Raw genomic sequence first — 11,572 nt, forward strand, 5'->3', positions numbered from 1 at the left:
AAAACTAAAAAAAGTTTATCTGTTCAAAAAATGTTCATGAATTAAAAAATCGTCAAAACAAAAGAAAATGTCAGTGAATTCCAAAAATTCTTCCCAAATTTCGAGAAATTTTCACCCATTAAAAATGTTCTTAATTTTTAAAAAATATTCAAAAATTTAAAAAATGTTCACAATTTCAAAAAATGACACATGTATAGTCTCATGTGGACCACGACGGATTGGGCTCAAGACAGTCTGGCTGACATGTCATGCTTCTTCTTCAAAGCATCATGAATTTATCGTTGTGTTGAAAACTATAAATCCCACTGATGGTAATCATACTCAGTCTTCGAGCAGCAGTTCTCCTCCCAACAAGTACGTACATGTTCGCCTCTAATTGTGCCTCCAAGCTCTTTGCATAACCTCAACAAACTCAAGAGAGCATTCCTTTGGTAGGGCTCCGATAATACGACCGGGGTCAAGTGCAAGGTCAACTCTTCTATGCCTCCACCGCAATTAATGCTGGTAATGGGGCCAAGCCCCCTTTTTGTGACTCGCCATGGCTGCATGGGCTCAAACCAAAGGGCGCCACGCGCTAATCTATGAGGCCTCGCCGCTGAAGAGCTGAATAGTGAGGGAGGTACTAAAGAGGAATGCTTGGATGACAAAAATAAACCACAACATCGTCATCTCCGGTGGCCATATCCCGGAATTCTTATCTCTATGGACGCTTGTGCACGACTTCCACCTGGACGAGCAAATTGATGATGATATTGTTTGGAAGCACTCGAATGATGGCATATATTCGGCTTCCACCGCATAAAAGGCTCAATTCCTTGGGTTGACTCTATCCCCATGGATCTCATGGTTTGAAAGGTTTGGGCGCCTCTCAAAGTCAAATTTTCCACGTGGTTAGCTCTTCAAGATCGTATTTGGACCGTCGACAGATCTCATGTTTTCCTTTTATTTTTTTCTTATGCTTGTTTTCGTTTTCAGTCTACATTTCCGTATATGTCAATTTTTTTTAATAAGTGAACAACATTTTCTGTATAAATGTTCAACATTATCCGAACGCTTGTTCAAAAATTTTCAAATAATTGCTCAACATTTCAATACTTATTCAACATTTTTTATATACTTGTTCAACATTTTTTAATACTTATTCAACATTTTTCAAATACTCATTCAACATTTTTAATACTGATTCAACATTTTTCAAATACTTATTCAACATTTTTTAATACTGATTCGACATTTTTCAAATACTTATTCAACATTTTTTTAAATTCTTGATTGATTTTCTTTAGTACTTATTCTACATTTTTCAAATACATGTTTAACATTTTTCAAATGTGTTTTTGAAGAGTTTTTAGTATTATATATATTTAGAATATTTTAAAGTATAAAGAAAAGTAAAAAATGAAAGCAAAAAACGTTAAAAAAAGCAGCTTGGTGATTCCCGCGCGTGTGGGCCAGCCCAAGTGGTGGTTCCCTTCAGCGAGGGGTTCGCCCCTGTCTCGCTTAATGCGAGACATAGGATAGGCCCTCTGGAGGTTGGTCATTGAGAAGCTGGGTATTGAGAACATGGACACCACCACATGGCATTTGGAGGGCTCCCTCAACAATTGGTGGGATAAGAGGGATGACACACAAATTCCCAATAGACAAGCTATGGCCTCCCTCACCATGCTCCTCTCTTGGACTATTTGAAACCAAAGAAACTTCAGGGTCTTCCGGCACAAGTGTGTGCCACCATCGATTCTTCTCAAGGCCATCATTGATGAGGCAAAACTTTGGGTTATTATGAGTGCTAAGAAATTAGGGAATATGAGTAATTGCCATGCCGTGAGGGCGTGTCATTTGTAAAACTCTAACTTCTCCTTATTTAATAGGTGAGGCAAATCTTACGCCACCGTTTAAAAAAAATGTGACCGCTAGTTGTACGTTTGTGACCTTGCATTGTTTCGTCCCGACTCCGAGCAGTGAAATAACTGGTCTAGCGGTGGCACCAATTGGCAATACTGACCGATCGCTTAAGGTAAAGAAAAAGGTAGATCACACAAACTACGAGATTTATCCCAAGAGATTATTAATCATCATTGGAATAAAGGGATTAAGTAACAGCCAGTGGCACTACGCATGCTGAACGCGACGGATGGGGTGGAGGTGGAGAAAGTCAGCTCAGACATCCCTCTCCTCGCCATAAAACTGCCCGGCAGAAATCATTCCGCAACGCGATCAAAGTCAGCCCAAATTGATGGTGCGCCTCCCAAATCCAGCGATGCCAGTCGATCGGTTTTGTCAAGGGGAATCTAACACCACGCTGTCGACGTGACGATGCCCGCGGCCGGTCGGTCGGTGCCGCCACCATCCGGTTCTCCGCGCACGGGGCGCCGGGGCGCGCACAAAAATCGGCGGGGATCGCGCTCCAGACGTGCCCTGGCGCGCGCGCATCCTCCCGTGGCTCCGCACTCGAGCCGAGTCCTAGCCTGTGTGTCCGTGTCACGCGGGGTGTCGGTCTCGCACGTGTCACGCACGTCGGCACGTCACTAGCATGGAAGGAATTTTTAAAAAATGAGAACAACCCAAGGGCTAATCCTCGTTGGTTTTTTTTATAGGAGAAATTCCGTGAGCACCGCGCGTCAAAGGCAGGGGTTGAACTCGGGTGGGCTAGCAGCTGCCCCAACTGCCCAGCCAATGAGTCGACGCTCCGTCCTCACATGAAAGGAATTTTGGAGTCAGGGATGGATGCCATCCTTCACATACGTGCGTCGCAACCGCGGCCCAGACCACGCGTTGCCATCGACTTTGCGAACATACCAGGCAGGGATAGATGGACGCAAGTTGCCCAGTTGCCGTTGCCATGCTGCGTAGGCACTACTACACAGTCTACAGTGCGAGTTATCGATCGATCGTTGTTTGGGGATGCATGCAATTGGCCAGGAGGTCATGCACGCACCATGTTCTTGTGGTCCGAGATCGCCCTGCCGGTCGATCTGTCTAACATTCTCGTCTCGGTCACGCACGCATCGATCTTTGCTGTCGAATCATTAACACGGATATATTCGGACGGCTCCTGCAGCCGTGTCCGTCCAATTGATCTCAACACAACAGAGCGGCAAATTATTGACCTGATCGGCCATTTCGTAACGGGGGTGCATTCGATGTAGAAGCACTGCACATACCAGTACGTGTGTACATGCGTACGTACGTGGGGAGGCAGGTGCCTGCATGACCCTAGCTCGCTGTACTCAATCTCGATTCAGGAGCAAACCAGTATGGTGTACATGGGTCGTCCCTCGGAGCTATATTCGCCTCCCAATTGCCTCTAACGATCGTGCTACGTACAGTACTGTTTGATCGGGCGACTGCGACAAAAATAAGATACTCCCTCCGTTTTTATTTACTCTGCATATAAGTTTTTTTGGGGAGGGGAGAGTAGAGTTTTCTACAAATCTCTACTACTTAAAACGAACGCAAGGTTCCATTTCACCTTTCTTTCCACCACCCCTTCGTCCAACCTTCCATGTATACGATAATCAATCACCTTAATTTGCTTATCTTCTAAACCAATTTCACTTCAATTTACTTATCAAACTTCTAATCATCAAAATATAAGGTAATTTACGGTCAGAATTTGATGAACATTTATTTACACAACCGCGTTATTATTGACAGGTAAATCACAAGCTAACTTCCCCGCAAAAAAAAAAAACTTACTAGAACCCAAAAAAAGTGACAGAGTATTCAGCTAAACAAACATTTTCGTGCTACCTTTGTTGCTGCAATGGCCATGCACATGCTAAACTTTTTTTTAAACGGTAAAATATTTGCCACATTTATTTAAAAGAAAGTCTTCAATAAAATTACACGTTTGAGGGCCGCCCTGCGAGAACAAAGTCTATTCTTTCGGCATATCATTACACAAGTCTTTGGCTCCTGCATTCACCCAATTACTAGCCTTGCCACGAATTAGTGCGAAGGCAATGGCCGTGTAGCATATTTAATATTGAAGACTCTCGCATTGCACTTATTCCATTTCCCCAAGCCATATGCATTGCAAGCGATGCCATGCCCTTACAGTGACATCGACTACCTTGCACAAAGTCATACCACCACGATTCGACGTCATTGAAACCCTTTCACGAGGATGGATAAAAAACCGGGTATTTATGGAATCACTTTACAAAATGTAGAATAGTTATCTCTTATATATTTCTTTGGGCCTTACTATCTTCATTGAAAAAAGCAGATTTTTTTAGGGGTAAAAAATAGTTAAATCTAGAGGGAAAAACGAAATGCAAATAACATATGGTTGCATAGAGGGCCGCAATTGGGCCTTCTGTGCCTCGTCAGATGGTCTGCAATCATAGCTGTACATAATTCTGAAAATATTTCTCAAAAGAAAAAAAAAACACAACTCTGAAAATATTAATTGTTAGATAAAGACTTAATGTGCGATTATTGACTTGGATTTTTTTTCCAGTCTCTGAAGAACGGACACGCCCTTCATTATAATTTATGGGATCACTTTATAAAATGGAAACACTTCATTTCAGTCGGTGGACCGCACACGAGCGTCTGTCACCTCTCCTGTGCGACTCGTGTCTTTGCGTGCCCGTTTCTATATATTTTTTGCAACACCATGTGTGTTAGAAAATTGCCTTCCGTAATAGAACCCATGCTGAAAAAAGTTAAGAAAAAAAAAATCTGTAACATCATCTTTGTTGCAAAAATTTCTTCCGCAACTTGAAAAAAGCGAAGACGAAAAAGATGCAACATCACCTATGTTGCAAAAGATTTTTGCAACATGAGCTCTGTTGCAAAAGGGTTATGTATGACTATCCTTTTGCAATTATGAGGACGGCGTTGGGCGTTGGATGATTTCCGATCGAACGGCTGTTGAGGCGCCCGTTCTTTAAGATCCGCCGGCCGCCGCGTAGCACACCCCTTTATAGAACAAGTAAAAAAGTTAATTTTTCTCTTATATATTTCTTTGGGCCTTGCTATTTCCCTTGAAAAATAGCAGATCCACATCATCATCTAGGCAGACCACTCACAAGCCCACCCGAGCCTAACCCAATACCCAACCCAGCAACCAAGCCCACCCACCCACTCACTGGCCCCCGGAGCCGCGACTCCGAAGGGCATAGGCGCGAAAAATAGCATATTCCCAGCGCGCGTCATCTCCCTTCCCCGCCAAAACAATCCGAAAACCGACCAGATCGCCCACTATTTCTCCCCTCCAATGCCGAAACCGTCTCCCCCTCCCGCCCCCGCTCCCGCTTCGCGCCAATTCCAGCCGCCAACCCACCGCCGGCGGCCGCGGCCATGGACATGTCGGCGATCGCCGCCCGCCTCGGCCTCTCCGGGTCCCGCCCCGTCGTGCGCAAGGCCGCCGAGCTCCGCCGCCTCTGCGACATCAACTTCGACTCCTCCGTCCTCGGCATCGTAAGCCTCCCGCACCGCCCCTTCAACCACTTCTCCTCCCTCGATCTCTCTGGTGTACGTGTCTCTGATGCTGGTTTCGCGCAGGGGGAGGTGTGCAAGGCCATCATCTGCCTCGAGATCGCCGCGACCAAGTGAGTTTGGCTTGCTCTCTAAGTGCTCGACGAATTTCCCATTTCGAGGATTCTGTTGGTTGGTTGAAGGCATGACTGATCCGTTTGCTTTGTCCGTGGCTGTCCAGGTTTCAGGTGATATTTGATCGGTCAGAGGCGGTGCGGATGAGTGGGATGTCGGAGAAGGCATACATCAGATCATTCAACGCGCTGCAGAATGGGCTTGGCGTCAAGTATGCCACTTTGCACTTCTATTCCGCTAGTTGATACGCGCAAGTGACGCGCCTTGATGAGTTGAGCGATTTCTTCTTGTAGGACGACATTGGATGTGCGTGAATTGGGCATCCAGTTCGGCTGTGTCAGGTTGATACCTTTTGTGCAGAAGGGATTGGCGCTGTAAGTCTGCTCCCTTTGCTAGTTCTGTTGTGCTGCAAGGCTAACCTGCTGTAAATGTCTGAATCTGCAATTTGCCTGGAATGCAAAGACCTTATGCCTGAAGCCTCGAATGATGTACTGATGGTTACATTGTATGTTTCAGGTACAAAGAACGTTTCCTGGCTGCATTGCCTCCTTCTCGCCGCTCAAGCACGGACTTTGGTCGGCCAGTGTTTACTGCAGCAGCATTCTATTTATGTGCAAAGAGGCATAAGGTGACAAGAGAATCAGAAAAAAAAAATGGTTCACTCTGCATGCTCATTGAAGGCACATAAATGATTTGCTTCTTGTAGCACTGAACCTTTCCTCAATTTCCCTGCAGCTCAAAGTTGACAAACTGAAGCTAATTGACCTGTGTGGTACATCTAGCTCCGAATTTACAACGGTAATGGACTTGAATTGTCATATCTTTGCATATAGTGGTCCATTCCCTCATCTCATCTGTGCTAGCGTCTGCTAAGTTTGTCATCACAAACATGTTTAGATTGGTGCTACACATTATCCTGTTTTGACTGTTATTTGTGCTGACTTCAGGTTTCGACATCTATGGGAGACCTTTGTTTTGATGTTTTTGGGATAGCCAAGGAGAAGAAGGATCCAACCTCTATCAAAGGGAATAGAGGTATCTGCGCACGCTCAAATATTGATGCAATCATTCTTCATACATGATATGCTAAAAGTTTGTGGATTTGGTGATTGTCATTTTTTCTAATAGCTTCTAATTTGCAATTGTTGATGCAGAGCTGCTGGATGTTTTGCCTAGCAAAAGGAAACACGAGGATGACAGCGATCATTCTGATGAATCATCTGGGGATGACAATGATGACGAGCTAGATGTATGAACCTGCTTAACGTCCCTCTACCTTTCAAGTATTACTCTGATTGCTACTTCTGAAATTCATGACATAAAGCCATAATAGTCTGGTACTCTGTTCCAAATTTGAACTAAAACCATGACTATGGAACGGAGGGAGTACTTGATTAACCCAAGGCACTAATGAAGTGAGTTGAAATGCATCTACATAACATCCAACATATACTCACAGCTAGTAATTGTTATACTAGCTTCTCTTTGCCAGACATGTTGACACTGGTTTTTGTCCTCATAGTTTGCAGTTTGATATTCTGGGCATTTTTTTTCATATCCTTGTTGTGGCTGCTGCCTGATTCTTGCAATTTCAGCTACCAACCCACAAAAGGCACAAGAAGATGGAGAAACAAGCGTACAATCAGTGGAAGTCCTCAGTTATCTCCACCAACAAGCAAACCAAACCAGGTTAGTATAGCACTTGTACTTCGCAATTGATTGCATTACATCCCTGTCTAGTCCATTTCTCCACACACTGCCCATGAGCTAAAATTACGTCTCTGGTCTGTCTTAGATCCTACGAAGCCCAGGAAGCAAGCTCAGCTGAACTTCAAGAAGAAACTGCCCTTGGAAGTGCCCCCACCGGCTAACTAACTTAACCTGAGACCTCTACTTTCAGGAATGGAATAGCTGAAAGCCCGAGACTCGTCGGAAGTGTTGTGTGCAATCATACTAGTAGAACCTACTTGATGCAAAAAGGGCACTTCTGGCTCCGTCCCTCGTCTTTTTTGATATGTTTTGTAAGGCGCTGCTGACATGGTACAAAGTGTTATACAATCAGGGGATACTCTTCTGTAAACGGCGGTGGCATCATGCTTGTTTAATTGTGTGCACGGGGTAGGAATCTCTTGACAGTCGCCCGTTTACATGCCGTCACCAACCACCGGCTCGTCGGGCCTCCAGTTCCGCTGTGATATTTGCGCCGCGTTAGGTACGCGGCGCAGGTCCGAGTGCTCGCGTACTAGACGACCATTTCATCTCGAACTGGGAGGATATTTCTGCCCTGTCTTTTGGATAGAAAAAGTTGCTATGCTAAATACAGTATTAAACCAAACAGCTCTCGACCAAGTGCACTGCCCTGTGGAGGGCTGCGCGCTTTAGCCTGCCTCCAACCAGGTTGCATTTTCGGGTCGTTGGGTCTGCAATTTTGTAGGGCATTCGGATATCTTTCAGCCGTTTTCTGATGCTTGGGTCGCCACTTTTCACGCCGTTACCGGTGGCCACTCACGCCTCCTTGTTGCTGCCTGACGCCCATGTGTTTCGGTGCTCCCTAGTGCTCGGCGACGAGGCGATTGAGAGCCTTTCCGCCGCGCTGCCAAGATATTTGCGTCGTCCGGATTGAAAAATGCAGGCTGGGTAGTTTTATTTAGCACTCTTTTAAAATGCGTGCGCTGCTGCGCAAACTTAGAAAACAAATCGTGCTAGGGCATGTTCAAAAGTCGCCGGGTAAATGGTAATCGGAGCATTGCAGGCCGACCATGAGATGCCCGCATGAGATGTGCTAGAGGACTGTCGCCGTCTGTTGCAAGCAGGACCACCTCATCTGCAAGACGGACGGGGGAGACGACCTGCTCAACAGCAGCACCGCCCGGTGCAAGGCCAGGCGCCAGCACTGCAGCCTGTAGGTCGTGCCCCCGTGGTGCTTATGCTGCAGGCCCGCCCAGTGCTCGTCGGCGCTGCTGCAAGACATCGAAATTGTATGGGCACCAGCCCCTGACCAGACCAGGCAAACTCACCATCAATGTGCCGTACTCGTCGACGGTCGGGGATCCGTCTGGGGTACTCGTTCTCGACGACGGAAGTTTGCCCGGGTGAAGGAGCCTGGCATGGACGCGGAGTTTTTAGAGCATCTCCAGCCGCGCCCCTAACAATCCCCTAAAGCCTTTTTTTTTATCATTGGCGCCGGAAAACCGGCCCAGTCCCGTCTCCAGAAGCCCACTTTTTGTCGGTTAGAGCCGAATTTGACACCGGCAGACCCAGGCCGAACCCGGCGCACCCGGAGGCGTCGGGGGAATCAGTTTTGGCGCCAAACCTGGCGGGCCCGCCGAGTCAGCGACTCGCGCGTGTTCGTCGTCCCCATCTCATCGGTTTCCCGCGTAAAATCAATGCCAAGGCTGCCGAACTGCGCCGGTTAGCCATCCATTGATGCCTCACGGGCGCCCTCGTCATCAACGAGGGCGGTCGTGGCCCCTCTCCTCCCTCTTCCCGCCTCGTCAGGCCAAAGACCGAGCCGGGGCTTGCTACTTCTTGAGCTTGCGTTGGTGTTTCCAAGAGGAAATGGTGATGCAGCAAAGTAGAGATAAATATTTCCCTTAGTTAGAGAACCAAGGTATCAATCCAGTAGGAGACAACACATAAATCACCAAGACCTGCACAAACAATCAAACAACTTGCGCCCAACGCGATAAAGGGGTTGTCAATCCCTTCACGGTTGCTTGCAAAAGTGAGATCTGATAGAGATAGATGAAACTAAACAAACGATAAAGTAAATATTTTTGGTATTTTTGGGTTTATAGATCGGAAAGTAAAAGATTGCAAAATAGTAGATCGAAAACTTATATGATGGAAAATAGTAGATCGGAAACTTATATGATGGAAAATAGACCCGGGGGCCATAGGTTTCACTAGAGGCTTCTCTCAAAATAACAAATAATACGGTGGGTGAAAAAATTACTGTCGAGAAGCGCAAAGTTATGACGATATCTAAGGCAATGATTATGTAATATAGGCATCACGTCCATGTCAAGTAGACCGACTCCTGCCTGCATCTACTACTATTACTCCACACATCGACCGACTCCTGCCTACATCTAGAGTATTAAGTTCATGAAGAATAGAGTAACGCATTAAGTAAGATGACATGATGTATAGGAATTAACTCAAGCAATATGATGTAAAGCCCATCTTTTTATCCTCGATGACAACAATACAATACGTCTTGCTGCCCCTACTGTCACTCGGAAAGGACACCGCAAGATTGAATCCAAAGCTAAGCACTTCTCCCATTGAAAGAAAAACCAATCTAGTTGGCCAAACCAAACCGATAGTTCGAAGAGAATTACAAAGATATCAAATCATGCATAAAAGAATTCAGAGAAGATTCAAATAATATTCATAGATAAGATGATCATAAATCCACAATTCATCGGATCTCGACAAACACACCGCAAAAGAAGATTACATCGGATAGATCTCCAAGAACATCGAGGAGAACATGGTATTGAGAATCAAAGAGAGAGAAGGAGTCATCTAGCTACTAGCTATGGACCCGTAGGTCTGAGGTAAACTACTCACGCTTCATCGGAAGGGCAATAGTTGATGTAGAAGCCTTCCGTGATCGAATCCCCCTCCGGCAGGATGACGGAAAAGGCCCCAAGATGGGATCTCACGGGAACAGAAGGTTGCGGCGGTGGAAAAGTGTTTTTGTGGATGCCTCTGGTGGTTTGGGAATATATGTGAATATATAGGAGGCAGAATAAGGTCAGGGGAGTCACAAGGGGCCCACAAGGCAGGGGGCGCGCCCTCCCCCCTTGTGGCCGCCTCGTGGCTCTTCCGACTTGATCTTCAAATCTCCTGGGTGTCTTCTGGTCCAAGAAAAATCATCGCGAAGGTTTTTTTCCGTTTGGTATTCCTTTTCTGCGAAACTCAAAAACAAGGGAAAAAACAGAAACTGGTGCAGGGCTCTAGGTTAATAGGTTAGTCCCAAAAATAATATAAAATAGCATAAAAACATCTAAACAGATAATATAATAGCATGGAACAATAAAAAATTGTAGATAAATTGAAGACGTATCAAGCATCCCCAAGCTTAATTCCTGCTCGTCCTCGAGTAGGTAAATGATAAAAACAGAACTTTTGATGTGGAATGCTACCTAACATATTTATCCATGTAATTTTTCTCTATTGTGGCATGATTGTTTAGATCCATAAGATTCAAAACAAAAGTTTAATATTGACATAAAAGCGATAATACTTCAAGCATACTAACAAGGCAATTATGTCTTTCCAAAATAACATGGCCAAAGAAAGTTATCCCTACAAAATCATATAGTCTGGCTATGCTCCATCTTCATCACACAAAATATTCAAATCATGCACAACCCCGATGACAAGCCAAGCAATTGTTTCATACTTTTGATGTTCTCAAACCTTTTCAACTTTCAAGCAATACATGAGCATGAGCCATGGACATAGCACTATAGGTGGAATAGAATATGGTGGTTGTGGAGAAGACAAAAAGAAGGAGATAGTCTCTGCTACTTCTTGAGCTTGCGTTGGTTTTTTCCTTGAAGAGAAAGGGTGATGCAGCAAAGTAGAGATAAGTATTTCCCTCAGTTTGAGAACCAAGGTATCAATCCAGTAGGAGACAACGCACAAATCATTGAATACATGCGCAAACAATCAAACAACTTGCGCCCAACGCGATAAAGGGGTTGTCAATCCCTTCACAGTTGCTTGCAAAAGTGAGATCTAATAGAGATAGATAAACGATAAACTAAATATTTTTAGTTTATAGATCGGAAAGTAAAAGATTGCAAAATAGTAGATCAGAAATTTATATGATGGAAAATAGAGCCGGGGGCCATAGGTTTCACTAGAGGCTTCTCTCAAGATAGCAAATAATACGGTGGGTGAACAAATTACTACCGAGCAATTGATGAAAAGCGCAAAGTTATTACCATATCTAAGGCAATGATCATGAATATATGCATCTGGTCGGTGTCAAGTA

The 11,572-nt window shown here is 45.1% G+C and overlaps 1 protein-coding gene across 2 annotated transcripts; it reads left to right on the forward strand.

Moving 5' to 3' along the window:
• The first annotated feature begins 5,183 nt into the window (after positions 1-5,183).
• On the forward strand, positions 5,184-7,683 carry LOC109754180 (origin of replication complex subunit 6). 2 transcript variants are annotated; one of them, XM_020313101.4, is made up of 10 exons: positions 5,184-5,430; positions 5,515-5,561; positions 5,669-5,773; positions 5,856-5,936; positions 6,079-6,190; positions 6,298-6,360; positions 6,510-6,597; positions 6,717-6,811; positions 7,158-7,251; positions 7,358-7,683. In XM_020313101.4, the coding sequence occupies exons 1-10, from the start codon at positions 5,311-5,313 to the stop codon at positions 7,435-7,437; spliced, it is 885 nt and encodes a 294-aa protein (XP_020168690.1). In that variant the 5' UTR covers positions 5,184-5,310; the 3' UTR covers positions 7,438-7,683. The 2 variants fall into 2 exon arrangements, with proteins under 2 accessions (XP_020168690.1, XP_073364228.1); XM_073508127.1 differs by having other exon boundaries at positions 5,197-5,561.
• The last annotated feature ends 3,889 nt before the right edge of the window (positions 7,684-11,572 follow it).

The sequence above is a fragment of the Aegilops tauschii genome, chromosome 2 (genome assembly GCF_002575655.3).
Source record: "Aegilops tauschii subsp. strangulata cultivar AL8/78 chromosome 2, Aet v6.0, whole genome shotgun sequence".
NCBI classification, from domain to species: domain Eukaryota; kingdom Viridiplantae; phylum Streptophyta; class Magnoliopsida; order Poales; family Poaceae; genus Aegilops; species Aegilops tauschii.